The 26,003-nt window shown below is 41.0% G+C and overlaps 1 protein-coding gene across 10 annotated transcripts in view; it reads left to right on the top strand.

Annotated features, from left to right (window-relative positions):
• adgrl1a (adhesion G protein-coupled receptor L1a) overlaps positions 1–20,736 on the top strand; it is a 234,461-nt gene extending 213,725 nt beyond the window's left edge. For 5 of the 10 annotated variants that reach the window (XM_078797091.1, XM_078797090.1, XM_078797092.1 and 2 more), the window contains 11 exons: positions 536–709; positions 2,052–2,261; positions 3,796–4,016; positions 4,222–4,288; positions 4,451–4,542; positions 7,166–7,334; positions 9,145–9,306; positions 12,473–12,569; positions 16,472–16,594; positions 18,768–18,785; positions 18,888–20,736. In XM_078797091.1, coding sequence (XP_078653217.1) covers positions 536–709; positions 2,052–2,261; positions 3,796–4,016; positions 4,222–4,288; positions 4,451–4,542; positions 7,166–7,334; positions 9,145–9,306; positions 12,473–12,569; positions 16,472–16,594; positions 18,768–18,785; positions 18,888–19,729 — 2,175 coding nt within the window. In that variant the 3' untranslated portion in view covers positions 19,730–20,736. The remainder of the gene's footprint in view (positions 1–535; positions 710–2,051; positions 2,262–3,795; positions 4,017–4,221; positions 4,289–4,450; positions 4,543–7,165; positions 7,335–9,144; positions 9,307–12,472; positions 12,570–16,471; positions 16,595–18,767; positions 18,786–18,887) is intronic. The other 5 variants (XM_078797094.1, XM_078797093.1, XM_078797098.1 and 2 more) reach the window with 3 other exon arrangements.
• Positions 20,737–26,003: the final 5,267 nt, after the last annotated feature.

Genomic DNA, 26,003 nt, shown 5'->3' on the forward strand with positions numbered 1-26,003 from the left:
TCAAAATTACTTCATTTTGAACATTCATATACACTTCAAGATACCAGCATAATATTTCAAGCAGAACTTGGACACCATATCGCAGTATAAACTATACAAAAGTGGTTATTTTATATCAAAATTACAATTTATTTGCACCTATAACACGATGAACTAGTTATAATTCTCACGTGTGTGCTTCTGCGGGTGTTTAAAAATGTGTGAATACCTCTTTGCTATTGAATGGGTTAATAATTGTCCCTATTAATAATTGGTAGTATTAAATGAAACATGAGAAAACTCCATATTTCTATGGTGTTACGGAGATGTTTTATGCTGAGAGGGAAATCAGGTTTTAGGAATGAAAGAAAACACTCCTCATAAGCCTTGAATTTCTCTTTTATGAGAATATTAATATGAAAACTCATGAAATCAGCACCCGTAAGTCAATAACTGAATCACTCTGGTGTTAAATAAGATTTAGATTAACTATATAAAGCTCAGTTTTACACCAAAACGTATCCATGTCATGTCGACGTTCCTCCCTGCTTTCCAGTTGGAGAACTACTACAGCCCAAACTGCTCCTTCTGGAACTACTCTGAACGCACCATGACGGGCCAGTGGTCCACGCAGGGCTGCAGGCTGCTGGACACCAACGGCACACACACCACCTGCTCCTGCAGCCACCTCACCAACTTCGCCGTGCTCATGACTCACCACGACAACGATGTAAGTGGACCAGCCGGCTTTCATTCACGTGGTGTTTCATCCATAGTGTAGGTCAATTATCATAACAAACATAAGACGGCTCTAAATATAAGACAACTGGTAGATTGCATTAAAACAGTAAAATAAGTGTTAGCTTAATTGTCCATAGGTATGAATGTGAGTGTGAATGGTTGTTTGTCTATATGTGCCCTGTGATTGGCTGCCGACCAGTCCAGGGTGTACCCCGCCTCTCGCCCGAAGACAGCTTGGATAGGCTCCAGCACCCCAGCGACCCTCGTGTGGACAAGCGGTAGAAAATGAATGAATATTTAAGCATTATTAGAGCCCTCTAGACATGAAATAACACCCCTATATTTAATTTTAAACTTTTATTCCCCAAATTTGTAAATAAAAGGAAATAAACCCTTTTAGGGGCTGCACGGTGTGCAAGTGGTTAGCACACAGGTTTCACAAATAGGAGACCTGAGTTCAATTCCACCCTCGTCCACCTCTGTGTGGAGTTTGCATGTTCTCCCCGTGCATGCGTGGGTTTTCTCCGGGCACTCCGGTTTCCTCCCACATTCCAAAAACATGCTAGGTTAATTGGCGACTCCAAATTGTCCATAGGTATGAATGTGAGTGTGAATGGTTGTTTGTCTATATGTGCCCTGTGATTGGCTGGCCACCAGTCCAGGGTGTACCCCGCCTCTTGGTCGAAGACAGCTGACAGTTAGCTCGGAACCTCAGCTATTTGTTGGCCATGGTTGCATTCTAACTTAATATTTGAGACGTGTCCTTTTTCCTATTTTTCTGCCATGATAATGAATATAAGAATATTAGCAATGAATGGGTAATTGATTGTTAATTTTCCTGATCAGTGATGAAGGAAATGTCTGCCAGTGGCCCGCCATTAATGGACAGGCAGTCCGGCAGCGGGAGCGGAGTAATTAATGCAGATGGGCGCACATTAATGCTCTCCAGGCTTGACAAGCTCTTTGTTTTGAAATATTTCTCTCTCTCCGTCTTTCATGCTGACATTCAGAGAGGCTTACAAATTCCTGTCCCGCTATTTCAGGCTGACATTCACATGAATTTCAATGTCTTTTTTTTTTCCCTTTCACTCAGGACATCTTGTCTCTTGTCTTCACACTTTAGCTCTTTGCATATATTTACAAATATTAAATAAAGCAATGTTTCTCTCTTTGTTCTGTCTGTCTATCCGCATATTGTTTCACCCCCACACCCCTCGTTTCTCATCGCTCATCCCTCCGTCGCCCTCGCATTTTTGTCTGATGTTGTTGCCTCTTCAATTTGTCTCATTTGTTCCCCCCCCCCCCCCCCCCTCCAATCAACCTTATCTCAGTTCCAGGGCCACATGCACGAGCTGATCCTGTTTGTGATCACCTGGGTGGGCATCGTCATCTCATTGGTGTGCCTTGCCATCTGCATCTCCACGTTCTGCTTCCTGCGCGGCCTGCAGACCGACCGCAACACCATCCACAAGAACCTGTACGTCAACCTCTTCATCGCCGAGCTCCTCTTCCTGATTGGCATCGACAAGACGGACTACCATGTGAGTCGATTCGAGCTTGCCACTGTTTGTAATATCGCAGGTGATATAAGCGATATGCCGTATCGCAGTCAAAACATTGATGAGACATTACCTTACGTTACATTACCTGGAACCAATGAACAGTGATAAACGAGGGAGTACCGTACTGTAAGTACTGTACAGCAGTATAGATTTACCATTGACTGGAAACGAATGAACCCACAGCTATTATTTTCTACATAGCTGCCAATTAAAATAATAATGAAAGTAATAAATAATAATAAAAATAAAATAATAATTAATAAGATTATTTAATAATTGTTATATTATTAATAATAATAATAATAATAATGAAAGTAATAAATAATAATAAAATAAAATAATAATTAATAAGATTAATTAATAATAATTATATTATTATTATATTATATTTATTATAGTTAATAATAATTAAAATAAAAGCACTAATTTCTCTCATTAAAAATAATAAAAATAATCTCTCACCACCGTATTAAGCATTTTTAGCATTCAAGTTAACCACTGTCCCTAAAGTAAAACGTAAAGTCAGTCGCAAGACAGTCGATCACAATGGTGGTAGCGTCCATGAGTGCTGCTGACACTGAGGGAACCGTAGTTCATCGAGTGGAACATGAATTGACCAGAGTTGGAATACTCTTCCACTCATCCGTGATGACATCACTGGTGGATGTTCAACACCTTTCACGACTCATCCTTCCTTTCTTCCTTCCTTTTGTCCTTCTGCTCAATTGGATTCAAGTCCCACTCCATCACCTTCAGATGTGACCATCATAGAGTTGTATTTGAGCTACCATGGGTTTCCATGATAGCGCCACTCCACTCCAGTTTCCTCCCACATTCCAAAAACATGCTAGGTTGTTAGTGTGAATGGTTGTTTGTCTATATGTGCCCTGTGATTGGCTGGCGACCAGTCCAGGGTGTACCCCGCCTCTCGCCCGAGGACAGCTGGGATAGGCTCCAGCACCCCCGCAACCCTTGTGAGGATAAGCAGTTGAAAATGAATGATTGAATGATATTAGCTATGCTAATTTGCCATGCTTTTATTTTGATTGTTATTTTGCATTGAACAGGAAGTCAATGCTGTGTAGGCTTCATTTGTCCATAGGTATGAATGTGAGTGTGAATGGTTGTTTGTCTGTATGTGCCCTGTGATTGGCTGGTGACCAGACCAGGGTGTACCCCGCCTCTCGCCCGAAGACAGCTGGGATAGGCTCCAGCACCCCCCGTGACACTCATGAGGATAAGCGGTAGAAAATGAATGAATGATGAATGTCACAGTCTATGAACTAGCAGCACTCATGCAGCCCGAGACCATCATCCCGTGTTGACACAGTCATCTCGGTACTCCCTGGTAATAATGGATATGGGTCGACTTTTTTAGTGAGTAGTACATCTACACTGCTATACCAGCTGTACACTGACTACTCTAAGTATTGTCCCTTGGGAAGATACCACATCAGTAGTTACTTTCTCTTCTTTTTTTCACACTTTTCCATCTTCCTCCTTCCTGCTTCAGATCGCCTGTCCCATTTTCGCTGGACTTCTGCATTTCTTCTTCTTGGCTGCCTTCTCCTGGATGTGTCTGGAGGGCGTCCAGCTCTATCTCATGCTGGTGGAGGTGTTTGAGAGCGAGTACTCCCGTAAAAAGTACTACTACCTGTGCGGCTACTGCTTCCCGGCTCTGGTGGTGGGCATCTCGGCGGCGATAGACTACAGGAGCTACGGGACCAAGAAAGCGTACGTGCCAAATTGAGTAGTAGTAGTAGGCTCTTCTCGAAGCAAGGGAATGTAGTATGGAGTGGAACTCTTGCACCTCCTTGTGGTCCGACACTTGGAGCTAAAGCCTGATGATTAGCCTTCATATAATAATCCACCGAGACAGATAAATAGCGTGGGCATGCCTTTCCCTGGTCTAATACTCCTCTCCTCTGTGCCACTCCAGATGCTGGCTACGAGTGGATAACTACTTCATCTGGAGCTTCATTGGACCCGTTTCATTTGTTATTATGGTATTAACTTTACACCGTCTGCCAGCGTGATGGCTCCCTCCTTTTCAATATTGCACACAAACGCTTTCTTTTGAGGTTATCAAGAGTGCAAAAAGGCGGGCGTCGTCACAGCACGCCCGGCTGCACATTCATTCGATTCTTCTCCCTCCGTCTTGTCTGCAGCTCAACCTCGTTCTCCTGATGATCACGTTACACAAGATGATTCGAAACTCATCGGCGCTCAAGCCTGACTCCAGCCGTCTGGATAACATCAAGTGAGATGGACTTTTCAGCTCAAGTTTTCATTTTTTCAATTCTTTTTTTCTTAACAAGTCATAAAGTAGAACCTCTTTTTACTCCTCCATACTGAAAAAAATCTAAGCTTTGACATTTAAACTTTTACTTTTGGTCTTTTGGATGACTTTATTCTAGTTTTCTTGCTTAATTGTATTTTTAAAAGGAAATTTGTACTCAGGCCGCAATGTGGAAATGTGCTGAAAGTTAGCTCACTACAGTGGAACCTTAGTCATCCATTCGTTCCATGAGGTCCAACTCCAACCAGAACAAATGCTAACTGAATCATTCATTCATTCATTTTCTTGCTTAATTGTATTTTTAAAAGGAAATTTGTACTCAGGCTACAATGTGGAAATGTGCTGAAAGTTAGCTCACTACAGTGGAACCTTACTCATCCATTTGTTCCATGAGGTCCAACTCTAACCAGAACAAATGCTAACTGAATCATTCATTCATTCATTCATTTTCTACCGCTTTTCCCTCACGAGGGTCGCGGGGGTGCTGGAGCCTATACCAGCTGTCTTCGGGCGAGAGGCGGGGTCTAACTAAATCAATTTCCAATTAATCCATTCCAGTTATAGTTAATTATAGTTTAATTCTACATGCAGAAAACAATTGTGAATGTATAAAAATGATGAATGAAAGGCGTACAGGAACATTTAAGGTTCATTTTATCTTCATTGAAGACGTGATTTGTTCCCAAAGACACAATGTGGCAGCGAGATCAATACCATTCCTGTTTTGCCATGAGTTACTTCTTGAATTCAATAGTGTTTCTTACCTCAATAACCCCCAAACCGGAGCGAAAGAAGGTGAGAAATATAAAATATTCTTTTTAAAAATGAAGAACTAACTCATGACAAAACAGGACAATAGCATTGATCTTGTTATTTATCCCTTTCATTGTCCATTTCTATGCATTTATTCATGTTTTCTGTGTGTAAAAGTAGAATTCAACCACTGATGACATCACAGACGGGCGATATCGATGATTTATATTTACATTGACATGGATCCAACACGTCTCACTATGAATTATTACAGAAAAATGTTTTGTCAGATATATTCCAGTAAATTAAGAGTTTAAGTCCTGAATTATTTCAATGTTAAGGCCATTTAGGTGCTTGCAATGCACCAGTGGTTCTCAATTATTTGCTGTTTTTGCGCCCCCCCCTCTGCCCCCCCGAATAGAAAATACTGTTGAGAAACTGCTATTTATTTATTTATCTGTACCGTACAGACTGAACTCCAAACTGAAACCAGTGAAATGCAACAAAATGGAGAGCAGTGAAGCATACAAGTGTATTCAAGAGTCAAATTGCATGGGGAGTACAACAAATTCATACATATTGGCAGGTCTGCACTAATATTGAAATTCCTCCCTGTCTCTCACGCCCCCCAACCCCCTCAGTGGGACCCGCCCCACTACTTGATAAGCAATGCAATGCACTCAATAACAAAAATGTAAATGCTGCCACAAGGCAACCTGGCATGCATGCTGAAGCACTTAACACTTAAAATTGGGACATGTAAGTACACTTGAATATATAGTTAGCAGATAAAACACACAAGCACCAGACTTGATTGCCGGAACAACAGGCTTTTATTGCAGGTTAGAATTGTCTCACAACATGACCAATAATCATAATAATAATAACACAGGCCAGCCTGTTGTGGCTAAAACTCATCTCTGAACCCCTGATGTCACTTCCTGTCTACACATCCGGAGCACATTTCAAGTTTCATTTATGTCTTAAATGGATAATTTAGTTTGATTATATCTACTATATCATAAATATATATGATATTAGACTATATATTATTATTTATTAGTGTTAAGGTGACTATAGGGGTGCTGTTTCAGGTCTCTAGATTAAGATATGCCTTTATTCGTCCCTCAGTGGGGAAATTTGTAGTGAGGCTAATTTGTAGAGGCTTAACAACGTTAAATCTTGTATTTAGAAGGTCATAAACAGGTTTTCTATGCTCTAATTGTGAAAATCTTCAATTTATAAATAAATAAAAACATAAAAAAATAATAATCAAAAAATAAAATTAAAAATAATAAAAAATTATCAAAATTAAAATAAACGTTTTTCACTTATCATCAGGTGTGGAACCATTTAACCACAATTTACTATATTCACAATTTTTTTTTTATTTTATCCAGCCATTGAAAGTTTATAAATTTTTCAAAAAATAATTTTGACTGCCACAATAATATAATATGATATATAGATATGTCTGTTATGAACAAAATATAGTGCATGATGGTCCACCTTGAGAAAAATATGTAATATACTGTATATTATACATCTTCAATCACATAATTAAAATAAAAGCACTCATTTCTCTCATTGAAAATAATAAAAATAATCTCTCACACCGTATTAAGCATTTTTAGCAGTGAAAAATAAGTTAACCACCAAAAAAACCTTGACTGACCCCTCGATGATCTCAACCATCTCACTTGTCAAGCAAGAAGTTGTTCTCCATGCTCAACAGTAAAAACGGCAAAACCCAAACACAAATTAGATATAAATAAAAATGGAGGTTCCAGTATAGCTGCATTATTCATATGTTATGGTGTTCTTTCTTCAGGTCGTGGGTCTTGGGGGCCATCACCCTCTTGTTCCTGCTGGGGCTGACGTGGGCGTTTGGTCTCATGTTTATCAACGAGAACTCTCTCATTATGGCGTACCTCTTCACCACCTTCAACGCCTTTCAGGGCATGTTCATATTCATCTTCCACTGTGCTCTGCAGAAGAAGGTACCACACCAAGAACAAGACTTTAACGATGTTGTAATGATTATATGTGTGCTGGTGTTACCTTGAGCCAAAAGATGCTGTGGGGTGGTGGGAGTTGAACGGTGCCACGTTTTGCTTGATTCATGACTTTATGGTGTTTCATTTTCTCATTTTGTAACAAAAGAAGATGGCCGCAGGGCGTGGTCGGCTGCTTAATTGAGCCGGCTCAACAGGAAGGTTAAGCAGGACGCAGAATACGCCCCCTCGTTAACATACAATCACATCCAGTTACAAGAAAATTAGAAAGCTAAGTCCTTGACACCACGGTGTGATATCCACCCATATAACTATCATATACTGACTTTTTCATTGGGATATCTGGAATCAAGGTCTCAGGTGTTTTACTTCCTTATATGGGCTGCAGATTATCGGCATGGTAATCAAGGATGAAGAGTCTTGAACCAGTTACCATGGTACCGATTATGTCATTGTATGGGTATATCACCTCGTACTTTGGTACGTGACAAAAATAAAAAAAAAATAAAAAAACTTCAACTATATTATGAAAGCAGGAAGTGAACAAATGTAACAGTTACTGATTGTAAAAGTACCAAATGGAGGGGTAGGATTTAATAAGCTTTGCTTCTTCCTACTCCTTTTGGACATGTGGAACTGTGAACTGATTATGTGATGCATTCAATTGTAATCTGATGCATGTTCAAATGAAATAAAACCATTACCAATTAACATAGTATGTTTTTGAAATGTGGGAGGAAACTGCAGTACAAATAAAAACGAATAAAAATAAAATAGTAGTAAAAATAAAATTAAAAAAATTAAAAAAAAAACAACTTAAACTATATTATGAAAGCAGGAAGTGAACAAATGTAACAGTTACTGATTGTAAAAGTACCAGATGGAGGGGTTGGATTTAATAAGCATTGCTTCTTCCTACTCCTTTTGGACATGTGGAACTATGAACTGATTATGTGATGCATTCAATTGTAATCTGATGCATGTTCAAATGAAATAAAACCATTACCAATTAACATAGTATGTTTTTGGAATGTGGGAGGAAACTGCAGTACAAATAAAAATAAATAAAAATAAAATAGTAGTAAAAATAAAATAAAAAAAATTTAACAAAAAAACCCAACTTAAACTATATTATGAAAGCAGGAAGTGAACAAATGTAGAACTGTGAATTGATTATGTGATGCATTCAATTGTAATCTGATGCATGTTCAAATGAAATAAAACCATTACCATTATGCATTCGGAAGTCCTCGGCATGCCCACAGCGGAGTGGGTGTGAATAAATTAAACAGACCGTTTGAGTGGTAAGCTGGAAAATGCATCACCATTGCATCGCCATTGCATTGCTACACAAAGAGGTGCAGAATCTGGAAGATCTAGAAAGGGTTATAGTATGTATCTGCTCCATAAGAGTCCAAAACCGAAAATGAGTATAATAGGTTCCCTTTACACACATATGTAGTCACATAGTGACCAAAAACAAGATCGTAGGTACAAGATTTCTGTCACTTTATCAAATCATTTAATGAAAGGTACTTAAAGTCAAAGATTTGGGGGTGCCAGAGCATGACAAAGTGTATGAATTTAACAAGATCTGTCTTAAAATACGCAAATTATTCTGCCAACAGCAGAGAATTTTACTTGCAAAACACTTGAAACAAGTAAAATGGTGTTTTGGCACAAGATGAATCTGATACCAGTGAAAAATTTGGAGATTTTCCCATGCAAGTGAATAAGAGACTCGGAAACAGGAAGGCCTTAAGAGAAAGTTAATACTTTGCATGGTGTGTTGCAGGTCCATAAAGAGTACAGCAAATGCCTGCGCCACTCATACTGCTGCAGCCGCACGTCCACCACCAGCTCCCACGGCTCCATGAAGAACTCGGGCCTGCGCGCCAACAACCGCTACTACAGCGGCAGCCAGGCTCGCCACGCGGCGGCCCACAGACAGGTGCAGGCAAGACGTTCATACACGATACCACGGCCATGAACATCACCATTTATTTCCTTTCTCTACGTGTCTCCCGTCGAGACAGGAAATTGTGCGTAAATGAAAAGCGCCATCTTATACGAGAGCATGCTTCTGCATGTGTTTCACCTGAATGGATGTGGTTTGTTTTTAGTACAACATAACATTCCGAGTCATAACTGGGAAATGACATACAATCAACAGTAAAATGACAGTCCGTTTAACTTGAAAGCTCATTGGCACCATGAAGAACAACTCTATCAACAATGTAGACGTTACAAAGCTCACCATTTTTACGCTTTACTGATAAAGAAGTTTTCAACTTTGTTCAGTGGTCCTTGAAGGCACCATAGATCTAGTTCTAACTAGGGCTGGGTTAAACGATTATTTCTGTAATTGATTAATCTAGAAAATAGTTTTTCGATGCATCGATTAATCCCTAATTAAGTCCCTGATTCGTCTCTGAAAACGAACGGGTCAAAAGAATTAGTTCTTTTTTCGAACAAATGAACCGCTCATTAAATACCCGTTCAGTAAGCCGGCCATTTTGTTCATGACCGACACAGCACTACTTGGTGAGATGTTGAGTCGGAACAAACGTGAACATGAGTGAACGGACTGACTCGACACGACTGACCGGGTCTATGCACAGGGGGAGATCACAGGCTAACGATCAGTTGACTGAAATGAACGGATCTTTTTACTGAATGAAGCGAAATGATCCTGTTCACTGAAATGAACGTTTTTTTGCCCACCACTAATTCTGAGTGGGGCGGCACGGCGGACTAGTGGTTAGCGCGCAGATCTCACAGCTAGGAGACCAGGGTTCAATTCCACCCTCGGCCATCTCTGTGTGGAGTTTGCATGTTCTCCCCGTGCATGCGTGGGTTTTCTCTGGGTACTCCGTGCTAGGTTAACATGCTAGGCTAATTGGTGACTCCAAATTGTCCATAGGTATGAATGTGAGTGTGAATGGTTGTCTATATGTGCCCTGTGATTGGCTGGCGACCAGTCCAGGGTGTACCCCGCCTCTCGCCCAAAGACAGCTGGGATAGGCTCCAGCACCCCCGCGACCCTCGTGAGGAAAAAGCGGTAGAAAATGAATGAATGAATAATTCTGAGTGAAGGCGCATCGACATGCAGTTCTTGTGTTGACGTATTTTTTGTGTCAATGTCGATTTTTGTGACGTCGCCCCAGCCCTAGTTCTAACAAGTGCGAACATGACAAAATCATCCTATTTCCTTAAAGTCCTTAAAATCCTCCTGGGTGATTATTAGTACCTAACAAGGGAATCATCTCAACGCCGTTACTGTAATTGATAAGAACATTAAGCGACATTTGACATAGTTTACCACTTTAATACTCGCATCTTTGTGATGAAAAGCGTCAGTCTCGGCTTCATCTACTGCGTTCTCCTGAGCTGACACCGACAGTCGCAGTGCTGCTGTCGTCATTTCTGTTTGTTGTGACTATGAACCAGTTTGACACCTTCGCTAGATAAATCCTGTTTGTTTTCCCAGTCGCCTCTCCACTGGGAAAACTCCACCAACAAGTGTTTCGCTCCCCTACCGGAATCAATGTACTCATGTGAGGAAATTGTAGCTCTTTCTTTGGCAGGAGCCAACCACAAGCTGTCAATGCACTTGCAACAAGCTTGTCCACTCATTGGAAAAAGCAGGTCATTATAAGATATTTAACAGTAACAACACAAAACTCATCACACAGCAACTTAACATTCAAAAGGTATATCTTTCTATGTCTCTTTTAAAGTTTTCCCATAATATATTCCGTATCAGCAATGCATTGATTGGGGTGCTGCAATGACGTCAGCCTCCCTCTGGGCGGAATGTCCTCTGGCTTTTATTTTTTACCAACAAGTGTTCCACTCCCCTCTACCGAAATCAATGTGCACATGCACAGTTACATGGAATAGTCCACTATATGAGAAGGGCGGGCCAGTGGTCTAAAAGCTTATGAAATTACGCATTTTTTTATGTAGTTTGATGTATTAGCCGAAGAGTAAGTCTGCCCTGTTTGATATAACGACTATAACAACGACAAAACAGCGGTGTGGTGTCTCGCTGCTATATTATGTCTTTGGGAACAGTCGTCTTCACTGAAGGTAAAAGTAACTGTTCATTTGAGCCCTTTCGTTTGTCGTTTATATGCATTTAGGAGTATTTTATGCGTAAAACTTTTATTCTAAGACTATAAAAACATGTTTGTGTTAACATGACATAACTTCTCGTTCTGGATGCCGTATTGTTAACAAGCTAATAGGATGTCGAGTTATGGGAATAACTCGACATATGGTAAATTTCCATGGCAATTTCCAACATGCTAACCAGAGTCGACGCTAACCGAGGTTCCACTGTATCTGCTGTAAATTTGTATTTTTTCACTTATTCATTATTATTTAGCATTCTTAGAACCCACATTGTCATACAATTATTTTATTTTTAATTCAATAAATACATTTTTTAAACTTTACAGTTGCATATGTACTTAAATATACTTTTATTCTACATTTCTATATATGTACTAAGACTTATCCTAGTTTGCATTGGTGCAGAAGTGCATAATAGTGATTGCTGTTTCTAATGTTTTGATTCCCTTATTTAGCTTCAAATTAGAAAATAACCCAATCAAGCTCATAGGTGGTTGCACTTAATCTAATGAATTGTGCAGTTTATCGTGATAAAGTGTAATGCACAGCGGGTTGCATGCCTTGAAACATCCAAGCAGATACATTATCATGTATAAAGATGGTGCTTGGACTCGGTCTCCCGCCACAAGACGCTCATTGAAGACATAAACACTAGCATGCGGCAGTAGACACACACAAGCGTGTCAATCAACAAAACATCATTTTCATAATGCAATAAGGCATTCGGCATGTCAGCCAGTACAATCACGTCTCACACATCTTGCAGCTATTATCCCCCCCCCATACACCCCCCCCCACACCCCGCCCACACGCACATTTGATTACATGACATTGCTTTGTAGTCTCTTTAGTGCGGCTTGTTTGTGGCTTATGGCAAACCCCGCAGTTTTGATTACAGCATCCCCACAGAGATTGCCAAGACACCCCCCCTCCCCTTTGTTTGTTCCCCCCCACTGCCGCTCACCGTGTGCCACTCCTTCCTTCAGAGTCGGATCCGCCGGATGTGGAATGACACGGTTCGGAAGCAGACGGAGTCTTCCTTCATGGCGGGGGACATCAACAGCACGCCTACGCTCAACCGAGGTGAGATGTCCCGCAATGCCTTTGCAGAACACTAACAAAAAAAAAGCTAAATAAAAAGAAAAACAGTGCTAGTTTTTTGAGAAGCTGATTTTTTCTGCGCAAATGTGTACCTGTTAATGAACTGATTTGTGCTAATTAGAGATGTGAGATAGGTGGAAAAGAGGTTATGCGATTAACTAACATCCAGTACGGAGTCATCTAATTAATAATTAACAATAAATAATCAAGAATAATTAATTTCACCAACTGTGAAATGTGGCGCACTGTTATTGTATGCATTTTCCAAGTGAGGTGCATTCACAGACTTCTGGAATGCAGAATGTCCAACGTAAAACACACACAAGTTATGGTAACGTCTCAACAGAAGTTTAGTAGCTTCCCTGGTCACTAATTATATTCATGAGAGCAATTATGTTATTAATTCTACATTTTCAGGAAATTAACTGACTGATTAGTTTTTTAAAGTAATTTGTCCAGTTCTGGTAGTACATTCAGGTGATACTCAGTTTACAGTGCTCCGAGTTTTAGCATTTTGTGAGCATGTACACACTTCTGTAAATTCATTATTATTAGTGGCTACTTTTTTCTTCAACTTTGAGCCTGAGTCAATGAGGAAATTGTAGTTCTTTCTTTGGCAGGAACCAACCACAAGCTGTCAGTGCACTCACAACAAGCTTGTCCACCCATTGGAAAAAGCAGGGGGTCATTAAAGATATTTAACAGTACAAGAGCACAAAACTCATCACACAGCAACTTAACACTCAAAAGCTATATCTCTTTATGTCTCTTTTAAAGTTTTCCCATAATATATTCCGTATCAGCAATGCATTGATTGGGGCACTGCAATGACATCAGCCTCCCTCTGGGCGAGGGTCCTCTGGCTCCCTCTGGCTTTTACTTTTTACCAACAAGTGTTCCACTCCCCTCTACCAGAATAGTCCACTACATGAGAAGGGCGGGGCAGTGGTCTAAAAGCTTATGAAATGACATTTTTTATGTAGTTTGATGTATTTGCTGAAGAGTAAGTTTGCCCTGTTTGATATAATAACTCATGACAAAACAGCGGTGTGGTGTCTCGCTGCTACATCATGTCTTTGGGAACAGTCGTTTTCACTGAAGGTAAAGGTAACTGTTCTTTGAACCCTTTCGTTTGTCGTTTATATGCATTTAGGAGTATTTGATGTGTAAAACTTTTATTCTAAAACTATAAAAACATGTTTGTGTTAACGTGACATAACCCATGTCCACCCATTGGAAAAAGCAGAAGGTCATTCAAGATATTAACAGTAACAGCACAAAACTCATCACACAGCAACTTAACACTCAAAAGGTATAGCTCTCTATGTCTCTTTTAAAGTTTTCCCATAATACATTGCGTATGAGAAATGCATTCATTGAGGTGCTGCAATGACGTCACCCTCCCTCTGGGTGGAGGGTCCTCTGGCTCCCCCTGGCTTTTATTTTGTATTTCTGTTTCTATGACTGTATTCTTTTTCCTTCATGTTTTTTTGTGGTGTGTCCAAAGTGTGGCCTGGGTGCCATTTACAGCTCTCGGCACATTCTAAAATACAGTGAAACAAGTATATATTTTTTTAAATGGGCAATATTTTTTATGCGAATAAAGATAAAATATTGGGAAAATAAAGTCATAATATTAACAAGCATACTTCCATGCCTCCTTTTGCCCTACATTCTCTCCCCACTTCAGGCTTGCAGATTGGGTATTCCCATGATAGAGGGCATGGTTGCATTAATTTGGTGGTGTTTACCTCTTTGCAAAGAAAAAAAAATAAAAAGAGTGTCTGTTGAGGGGAAGCGTGGTTGAGAGGACCTAAGAGCCAACAAATGCAGCAAGCCACGTTTGCCAGAGCCTTTGACAGAGGAGGTGAAACGATGAATAAATATAAGTATGCTTATTTATACACGATGACGGCGTTACCTGCTCTCGACCTTATCTCTCTCACATTCCGTCATGCTGTCCTGTTTTTAATTTCATGGCATTTTCTGCTGGAGGTGCCTCAGGCCATACACGACATCCTCACTCCGCCATTGTTCTGTTTGTCTTCTTGGTGGCATTCACGTTTCACTGTGAAATTAACTGGGTTTCAATGGCTGCACTCTGGGACTACATAATGGCATGCATTACTGTTCTCCCCACACACTCTCACACACACACACACACACCCATCTGATGGCACTATGGAGCGCCAAAGGCAACAAACGGCAATGACGGCAAACGGTAACTTTGCCTTTCAATGGTGTTTCTCCTCAAAGGTTGCAATCAGGAGACGTATTGTAAACAATGGCTGAGGAATGACTCCATAAAACAAAAACAGCCCCATTTCAATCAACTGTAAATATTTATATCATTATTACCGAGCGCCGTGTTTTTGTTGCATTTTTGCTTATGGTAATTTCTCACCAGTTTGTTCACTTCCTGTGTTTAACATGCACCAGGTCAGGTTTCGGATTTTTGCGGCTTTAACTCTAACTGATAAACAATACCTTAATACCTTGACAATTATAATTAAATATGGATATGCGGTAATTCCTGTGATTTCATTCATTCGGGTGCTGGAGCCTATCCCAGCTGTCTTCGGGCGAGAGTCGGGGTACACTCTGGACTGGTTGCCAGCCAATCACAGTATATCTCATATAGACAAACAACCATTCACACTCCCATTCATACCTATGGACAATTTGGAGTCGCCAATTAACCTAGCATGTTTTTGGAATGTGGGAGGAAACCGGAGTACCCGGAGAAAACCCACGCATGAACGGGGAGAACATGCAAACTCCACACAGAGGGTGGAATTGAACACGGGTCTACTAGCTGGGAGGCCTGCGCACTAACCACTTGTCCGCCGTGCAGCCTGTCTGTATTACATGTCTTCCAAATTCCATAGGGAATAAATATGCAATCCAGGTAGAAGACCGGAGTTCAATTCCACACTCAATCATCTCTGTGTGGAGTTTGCATGTTCGGGCATCAGAATCAGAATCAGAAAAGGGTTTATTGCCAGGTATGATGAACACATACTAGGAATTTGTTTTGGTGTAGTAGGTGCAGACACATCTATTAAAAAAGTAAAGAAAAATACAGAATATACAGAATAAAGGCGGGGTACACCCTGGACTGGTCGCCAGCCAGCCAATCACAGGGCACATATAGACAAACAACCATTCACACTCACATTCATACCTATGGACAATTTGGAGTCGCCAATTAACCTAGCATGTTTTTGGAATGTGGGAGGGAACCGGAGTACCCGGAGAAAACCCACGCATGCACGGGGAGAACATGCAAACTCCACACAGAGATGGCCGAGGTTGGAATTGAACTCGGGTCTCCTTGCTGTGAGGCCAGCATGCTAACCACTTGATCACCGATTATATAGTAATAGCCAACATGTTCAGATGCTGTAGTTTCCCGAACGATGACTAATCTATTCGTTGATAGATCAGCTGCATAGTGACACGCCTCCCCCCTCAAGGTAATGATGAGCAACTAGCATGTTTTTGGAATGTGAGAGGAAACCGGAGTACCCGGAGAAAACCCACACATGCACGGCCAGAACGTGCAAACTCCACACATACGTTTTTTTTAATACGCTTTTTAACATGATTAAAGCCCTCTAGATAGGGCTGCACCATCGAAGTATTTTTCCCGGTTTCGGAGACTCGATGCACAATCCTCCTGTTGATAGAGCATATTAAACCACAGCATGATTTATTTCAAACAGTAGAGTGAACACACAAGATTCAAACCACCAAGTAGAGAGATGTAACTTTCTCAATAATGACTAAAATGACACTGGTTCTCTGCATTCTACCTCCAAGTACTTCATAACGACCGTATGTCTTGTATTAAGTGTGTTTTTGTTGTTGTTCAAATATAACAGCAGCCATGGGCAACCACCTTCTGGCAAACCCGGTACTGCAGACTCGAAGCGGAACATCTCCTTACAACACGCTGCTGGCTGAGAGCTTCACCCCGCCCTCGCCCGGCGTCTTCAACTCCACCGGTTAGCTCCAGTCTGTGTGTGTGTGTGTGTGTGTGTGTGTGTGTGTGCATGTGCATGCTTGTGTCGTGCTTCCTGTGCACACGCCCGTCTTTTGTGTTGCAACTGTCGAACAGATCCACCAGACTGAACAAAACAAACAGCCTAACTTTGCCATCTGGTCTCGTCTCGAAATCACAATCTGATTAGTGAAGTTTCGCTGCGACTTTGACTGCCAGGAATCACCGGGGACCGTTGTCTTGTTGCTAAGCAGATACGTGAATCGGTGCCAGTACAAGCTAGTCTGTCACAGACACGAAAGCCTGGAATTAATCAATGCTACGCCAAATGCACAATGGACGCACTTTGTATGGACAATTGGGGCGCCAAGACATGGTTGGCCACTTTGGAAACTTTGTGAGGACATCCATTGGAGTTAGTTTGGACTTTGTGTTATGATGAACTAAAATATTGATACTGGTCGAAATTTGCATAAGCATTTAGAATCAATCATGTGACGTTATCTGATTTAAGTTATGTTAGCAAAGAAATACCATCTTATATAGTCTTAGTTTTCCTTCCGCCTTTGACAAGCCGACAAGAATCGTACTATCACACCAGATTAAAGTACCAGAGTTGTAATATTATTTATAAAGCATACAGTATTTTCAATTGCAACTTGACCAATGCTATCTAACAGCCCTCATTCCAATGCAGTTTTACGATTATGAAAGAAGTATGTGTATTGTGTTGAGTTATGTTTTTTTTTTCATTACTCTCATGAAGTACTTAAAGCATTCATTCATTCATTTTCTGCCGCTTATCCTCACGAGGGTCGCAGGGGGGTGTTGGAGCCTATCCCAGCTGTCTTCGGGCGAGAGGCAGGGTACACCCTGGACTGGTCGCCAGCCAATCACAGGGCACATATAGACAAACAACCATTCACACTCACATTCATACCTATGGACAATTTGGAGTCGCCAATTAACCTAGCATGTTTTTGGAATGTGGGAGGAAACCGGAGTACCCGGAGAAAACCCACGCATGCACGGGGAGAACATGCAAACTCCACACAGAGATGGCCGAGGGTGGAATTTAACTCAGGTCTCCTAGCTGTGAGGTTTGCGCGCTAACCACTCAACCACCGTGCCGCCGTACTTACAGCAGGGGTGGGCAAATATTTTGACTTGTGGGCCGCACTGAGTTAACAAAATTCTCCGGGGGGCCAGAACATATATTTAACATATATATTTATATAAATAAATATTTATATATTTAAATATATATATAATATAATATATATTTTTTTATATATTTATTTTATATAAATAAAAAATATATATATATATATTAAATATTTAAATATATCATTACATATTTAAATAAAAATGTATTAACACACACACACTATTTTATGCTTATAATTTTCCTTTAATTATTAATCTAATTTTATCTGTAAAAGTGTTATACTATCAGCTGTATGTTCTCATGTTCTTTTTTTCCGGAGCACTTTAATCATCAGACCACATCAAACTATGTCATTTAATTTAACAGTTTTGTTGGGTTTTTTTTTTACTAAATAAGACATCCGACTAGCAAGTCATGTTGCTAGTTTGTATGAATATATTAAAAATTGAAATACGGTCGAGTAGTTAGCACGCAGACCTCACAGCTAGGAGACCAGGGTTCAATTCCATGAATGAATTCCATGAAAATGAATGAAAGTTGAAAGACTTGGAAAGGAACTGGCGGGCCGGATTCAAACGCTTGGTGGGCCGCATGTGGCCCCCGGGCCGTAGTTTGCCCACCCCTGACTTAAAGGGTCACTATTCCACATTTCCAAGATTTCAGACTTATGTATTTGCTTAATATGTTGTACCGCTTAACCTAAGCTAACATGAATGCACCCAAAAAAAAAAACATTTAAAGTATGAACAGTTTATCATTCAACGTTTTTTGATTGAAATGCCAAAACTTAATCCAAATACGGATTGGATAAGTGTGTGTTTGAACTGGGAAGTTAATTCAGAGAACACGAAAGAGACGTGAAGATGGCTACAGGGCCTATAGATTCTCATCCCATTAATGGTGGCCATTTAAAAAGCTTTAAAAATGAATTGATCAAGTTAATGTTGCATTAAATGACGCTTCCCCGTTTGTCATTATGTCTGCTTCGCAACAATTCCTGGGTGGACAGGAACTTTCCGAGACCCAAGTAAGTGTGCTTCTCCTCCGTCAATGACTCTGATCTGTCATATTTACTGATATTTTACAGATTTCATAATGTCCATAATGTGTGTTGTGTGTTTGGCTCCAGAGAGCACATCCAAGGGTCGTGACCCCTGCGGAATGGAGACCCTGCCTCTGAACGGCAACTTCAACAACAGCTACTCACTACGCGGTGGTCCGGGAGGCGGAGGCAGCTGTGACTTCCTAAGCGGCGGGAATGGAGAGAGCCCCCCACCTCTAATCAACCCCCGCGGCTCGGAGACGCTGGGCGGCTCGGGTATCCGCCGCAATCTCTCCGATGCTGCTGCCTTTGAGAAGATGATCATCTCTGAACTTGTGCATAACAATTTGAGAGGTGGTGCCGGAGGAGTGGGCGGAGGGAACGTGGGAGGGGACGGAAGCCAAGCCAAGGGGCATTCTCACGGTGCGGGCGGACGAGGACCCACCGGGGCCGGGCCGGATATGAGCGGAGACCAAGATGACGGACGTCAGCGCACGCCGCAGGATGTGGAGCTGCTTTACAAAGCACTGGAAGAGCCGCTACTCTTGCAACGCGCCCAATCCGTCCTCTACCAGAGCGACCCGGAAGAGTCGGAAAGCTACACGGCCGACCTCACCGAAAGTCTGGGTCAGGGAGGGAACAGAGCGCCTGACTCGCCGGCCCATGACTCCATATACACAAGCATCACCAACCTGCGAGACTCGCCCTACCCGGACAGCAGTCCCGAGCCCCTGGAGGTGGTACCTCGATCAGCCCAGCCCCCGGAAGAACTGTACTACAGCTCCGGGAGGCCCGCCTTGGGCTCCCGTGGGGCACCCATGCAGACCTTCTACCAAGCCCCGCCGCGGAGACCGAGCGGGGACCACCAGGCTCAGGAGCCCGCTCACAGTGAAGGGGACGGACAGATGCAGCTCGTTACCAGCCTGTGACCGGCAGCCGAAAAAAAGGGACTGAAGTGATGGACCCCCCAGTACCGTACGGTCCTGGTGTTTATCCACTTCCTGTTTGTGTGGTTGCCTTTCTTTCTCTCGAGCAAACAAAGCGACCTTCAGGGGGAGCCGCTGCTCACTTTGCAGAAGAAGCCTTTGACTTTTTAAGGAGTGTTCATCCAAACTGAGTCCTTCCCGGTTCCTTTGGTACCTTAAGGCCAAGTCCAGCACTCTGAATGTACCGATCCCCCCCGACCCCTTTACCTTTCAGAACTTTGTTATAACAAGAAATGTTTCTGGAGACTATCATTTTGTATTTTGCTCCTTTGCCATTTGGTACCAATCATCATTTGATTAGCTAGCTGCTGTGGAGACGCGTGGAGTCGTCTAGTACGCCGTTAGAAGTTAAAAATGTCTCTTCATTGTTGCCAAAAATATCTTTTATTGAGCCAGAACAGAAAGTAGAACGTGCACACAGACTTATCCAGAAGTGCTCATTAATGAACAGTTCCTCATCGGTTTCGGAGGAAGACAATTCAGAGGAGTTGCCTTCATTTCCTTTGAACGAGCAGAGGTGGAGGTAGAGAATTTGGGGGCACGGCCACTTCCTCTGCCCCACCTTTTTTTTTTTTTTTTCTCAGAATCGTGACCCGCTCCGTCCTTTCTGCCTGTTTGCTTTTTAGGCATTGGAAAAAGTGACATGACTGCCTTGCTATCGTTTCGCTGAGAGTATTCATTCTGTTGCATCCTGGGTGGGGTGGGGGGGTCCTCCTGTATTTGCTGTTAGAACATAGCCAGCTGAAGTGGACTTGTTTCCTGTGTGCGTGTGTGGTTGTGACCGCCAACACTATAAAAACCATGTACATAAGAACCACACTCCGCTTTATTCCTAACTACCGTGTAAATAAGTAGGAAACGGCGGATGTTCAAAAGCAACAAAAGCGCTATGAGAGATGACTTCTTGTACTTGCAACAAAAGAGAAAAATAAAATTTCTTTTTTGGGGGAGTTAAGTGAAAGGCTCCATGTCTGTCTTGTGAAGAGACTTGGCAGAAAAAAAAACAATTTAATGTAAAAAAAAAAAAAAAAAAAACTCATCATGTGTTAATATTTTACACAGAGGTCCTGCAAAATTGTCATTTATGGGAGATTCGGCATTTATCTGCCGGTGCCTTTTACACAGAGGTCCTACAAAATTGTCATTTATGGGAGATCCGGCATTTATCCGCCTGTGCCTTTTACACAGCGGTCCTGCTAAATTGTCATTTATGGGAGATTCGGCATTTATCTGCCTGTGCCTTCTGCACAGAGGTCCTGCAAAATTGTCATTTATGGGAGATTTGGCATTTATCTGCCTGTGCCTTTTACACAGAGGTCCTGCAAAATTGTCATTTATGGGAGATCCGGCATTTATCTGCCTGTGCCTTTTACACAGAGGTCCTGCAAAATTGTCATTTGTGGGAGATTCAGCATTTTACTGCCTGTGCCTTTTACACAGAGGTCCTGCAAAATTGTAATTTATGGGAGATTCGGCATTTATCTGCCTGTGCCTTTTACACAGAGGTCCTGCAAAATTGTCATTTATGGGAGATTCGGCATTTATCTGCCTGTGCCTTTTATACAGAGGTCCTGCAAAATTGTTATTTATGGGAGATTCGGCATTTATCTGCCTGTGCAAATTTGTCATTTATGGGAGATCCGACATTTACGTATCTGCCTGTGCCTTTTACACAGAGGTCCTGCAAAATTGTCATTTATGGGAGATTCGGCATTTATCTGCCTGTGCCTTCTGCACAGAGGTCCTGCAAAATTGTCATTTATGGGAGATTTGGCATTTATCTGCCTGTGCCTTTTATACAGAGGTCCTGCAAAATTGTTATTTATGGGAGATTCGGCATTTATCTGCCTGTGCAAATTTGTCATTTATGGGAGATCCGGCATTTATCTGCCTGTGCCTTTTACACAGAGGTCCTGCAAAATTGTCATTCATGGGAGATTCGGCATTTATCTGCCTGTGCCTTTTATACAGAGGTCCTGCAAAATTGTTATTTATGGGAGATTCGGCATTTATCTGCCTGCGCAAAATTGTCATTTATGGGAGATTACGGCATTTATCTGCCTGTGCCTTCTGCACAGAGGTCCTGCAAAATTGTCATTTATGGGAGATTTGGCATTTATCTGCCTGTGCCTTTTACACAGAGGTCCTGCAAAATTGTCATTTATGGGAGATTTGGCATTTATCTGCCTGTGCCTTCTACACAGAGGTCCTGCAAAATTGTCATTTATAGGAGATCCGGCACTTATCTGCCTGTGCCTTTTACACAGAGGTCCTGCAAAATTGTCATTTATGGCAGATTCAGCATTTTACTGCCTGTGCCTTTTACACAGAGTTCCTGAAAAATTGTCATTTATGGGAGATTCGGCATTTATCTGCCTGCGCCTTTTACACAGAGGTCCTGCAAAATTGTCATTTATAGGAGATTCTGCATTTATCTTCCTGAAGCCTTTTACACAGATGCTGTAATTGTGTGCACGTTCACACAGCGACACGACATCCCATCGTCGTCTTCTCTTCATGTCCACTATAAAATACTTGTAAGGCAGTGACAGCAGCTGTGCTATTTACACAGAACTACAACATGCAAAAAACCCTCCAGGCTTTTATGCTAAAAAGGCTAACAAGGTTAACAAGGGCATGATGAAACGGGTTAATGTCTGCTCAAGTCAGAATTTTCCCACTTTTTTCTGGCCCGATATTTTGACTTTAGAGGTAGCCCGACAGCAACATTCGCTTTCAAAACTTGCTATGTTACACCTCTACTCCAACCTCACAAGGTGGAAAATTGCTATGTGGATTTGGTCATCCTTTCCCACCCCCCAGCTAGTGCAGTTTATACAGAACTACAACACGCTTTTACAGTCACAGTGAAAGGGATTAAAGCAGCAGGGATGTCCGCATTTTTTCCACTGAGGACCACATACTGCAAATTTTTTAAAAATTAAACCATTCAAGAAAAAGCTGCATCTCATCTTTGTGATATAGGTAAAAAAAAAAAACTTGCTCGTCATGAGGTATACTCTTCTACAACACACCGTGTGCATGCTAGTGGCCCCGCCTCCACCCACTGAGACAAAGAGACTGTATGACTCACCAAAGAGTTCACTCTTGAAACCAATGCACAGAGTGAATCTTTTTGTGCCTATTTGAAGGCGGGAGATATATATATAATAGAATATACTGAGGCTGGTAAAATGATCTGGTTAATTTTTTAATTATTGTGTGATTAATTCATGTATTATTATCCCAAGACTAGAGCTCACCAGATATCTTGTCGTTTTGCAAGATCTTGACACCCATACATATTATGATTATGTATTTTTCTTTCAAATTTCATTTGCCACACATGGGGAAAAACATTTTAATAAATACAATTTAAATTTTAATAAATACATTTAAAAAAATTAATAAATAAATTTTAAAAATTAATAAATAAATTTAATACAGTTAATAAATTTTTATAAATTTAATAACATTTATTCCAGTAAAATTGCGGCTTTTTTTCTCCTGGAAAATGTTTTGACTTGTGGTACAATGACAGCTTTTTGTCATTTCTACTGTTTTTTTTCCAACTATGTCAACTTTCTTATTGTAAATTTTAAACATTTTTTTTCTGCAACTTAATTGACAACTTCATTTATTTTGTTTGTTTTTCCACAATATTACAACTTCTAAAATAATTTTTTCTTTAATATTTCAACTTCATGCTACTAAAAGGATGTTACATTTCCTCATAATATTGCAACGTTGTTTTAAAATTAATGATATGAAAGTAGGATGTTTTTTTTCATTTGATTACTTTTTACCTCTTAATGTTTGGACCTTGTTAATGTAAAACATTTTTTTTTACGTTTGCTGTTTTTTGGGGGAATTTTGTAGTTAAATTATATTTTTAGAACATGCAGGGGGCCATTAATGACTCCCGGGGCCACACTTCCACACTTTATACTCATCTTTTTCCAGACTTTACAAATTGCTTTTAACACAAAATGAATAGAGAAGCGTAAAATGTTACACTCATGTCCTACCTTGTTTGGCATTGGCTTTTACACAGCCGCCGTCCCACCGCTGTTACACCTCCAAAATCGTCACACTGGACCTGGAAAATGATGTGGTGTTAGCAGACAATAGCCCCTTTCACTGTGTCGATAAAAGCAGTCTTTTTTGTGTGTGTTATAGATGGGTATAAACTGCACAGACTAGGAGAAATGGAGTCGTAACTGGTGCCGACACCTTCTCTGTGTGAGGGTGTTTTTAGGGAAACACCTGAGACTCACCTCTCATTTTTGGGAATGGAAAGCTGGGAACTGTGGGGATGAAATAAACCTAAAAATGTTCCACTTTCAGAGGTACGGTTTGGTATCCGAGCCCCATACACCATATGTGACAAGGACTCCTTTCCTTTCATGCTTTCTTCCTTTTCAGTCACAGCAATATTCTGCTTTGCTAGCTTCTGTGTGAAAAGCACAGGTCAAGGCTCTCATGGTTATTTTGCGAAGTTTCTGTGAAAGAAGCCATAATAAAAGTAATGAATGGCATGTTTCTCCATCAAAAACTATGACATCCTGTGCCTCAAGTCAGATATTTTTTTTTTTTTTTGGTAGTGGTTGACTTTCTTTTTCCTCTCACACAGACGTCTGTTCCGGGAATCATGGTGCATTCAGGTAAGAAAGGAAGGAGTGCCAGCTAAGCGGTGAATGTGACAAAGCATTCAGGGAGGAATGTGTCTTCAGTATGTAATTCAACATTGTCTATAACCATTTGGATATGCATTATTTATTTTTTATCTTAAAATATCTTCTGTATTTCTTACCATTGGTTTTCCTCTTTGTGGTATGTGGTTGCAACGTGAACAGGAAATGGATTCACCTGCTGTTTTGTGGCTTTGGACTTTCCCAGTCAGGAAAGGAATAGCCCAGGCGACAGCATTCCTGCAAACAAGCCAGCTTCATAAGGGTTTGTTACGTTACGTGTTGTTTAAAATATGTGGTTGACTTATCAAGACATCTGAAGGAGTAGGGAGAAAAAGTCGATACAAAATCATAAATTCATAAGAATCATGACTCGGTATAATTTAAGTTTAGGATTTCTTTTAAAGACAAATGTTTATGGCAGCAATAAAATGGAAATATTATTTATAAAGCATACAGTATATTCAATTGCAACTTGACAAATGCTATCTAACAGCCCTCATCCCAATGCAGCTTTATGATTATGAAGAAAATATTACCATTGTGTTTTTTTCTCTCTCATGAAGTACTTAAAGCAGGGGTGGGCAAATATTTTGACTTGTAAGCCGCACTGAGTTAACAAAATTGTCCCGGTGGCCAGAACATATATTTGCTTATAATTTTCCTTAAATTATTCATGTAATTTTATCTGTAAAAGTGTTACTATGTTTTTTTAGGAGCACTTTAATCATCAGACCACATCAAACTATGTCATTTAATGGTACAGTTTTGTTTTGTTTTTTTGTTTATTTTTTACTAAAGACATCCGACTTTCAAGTCATGTTGCTAGTTTGTATGTTAAAAGTAGTAGTAGTAGTCTCGCCCGAAGACAGCTGGGATAGGCTCCAGCACCCTCCCGTGACACTTGTGAGGATAAGCGGTAGAAAATGAATGAATGAATGAATGTTGAAATACTTAGAAAGGAACTGCCGGGCCGGATTCAAACACTTGATGGGCTGCATGTGGCCCCTGGACCGTAGTTTGCCCACCCCTGACTTAAAGGGTCACTATTCCACATTTCCAAAATTTCAGACTTATATATTTGTTTAAAATGTTGTACTCTGGTTCTACATGATGTGGAGGCTCCATATCATGAGGTTGGGGTATGTTGATGTTGGACGTGGTTTCATTTTCATCCATCCATTTTCTATATCGCTTAGCCTTATTAGAGTCGCGGGAGTATGCTGGAGCCTATCCCAGCTGTCTTCGGGCCAGAGGCGGGGTACACCCTGGACTGGTCGCCAGCCAATCACAGGGCACATATAGACAAACAACCATTCACACTCACATTCATACCTATGCACAATTTGGAATCGCCAGTTAACCTAGCATGTTTTTGGAATGTGAGAGGAAACTCAACTCTGAACCCCAACACCACTTCCTGTCTGCCAGCCATCCAGCTCCCCTAGGGTACTGTACACATTTATAGAAACACACATAAGGACACGTCTTTATTATTATTTACATGGGTAATGCGAGTGTAAAGG

Source organism: Doryrhamphus excisus, linkage group LG16 (assembly GCF_037039965.1).
Source record: "Doryrhamphus excisus strain RoL-2023G ecotype Guam linkage group LG16, RoL_Dexc_Guam_v1.1, whole genome shotgun sequence".
NCBI classification, from domain to species: domain Eukaryota; kingdom Metazoa; phylum Chordata; class Actinopteri; order Syngnathiformes; family Syngnathidae; genus Doryrhamphus; species Doryrhamphus excisus.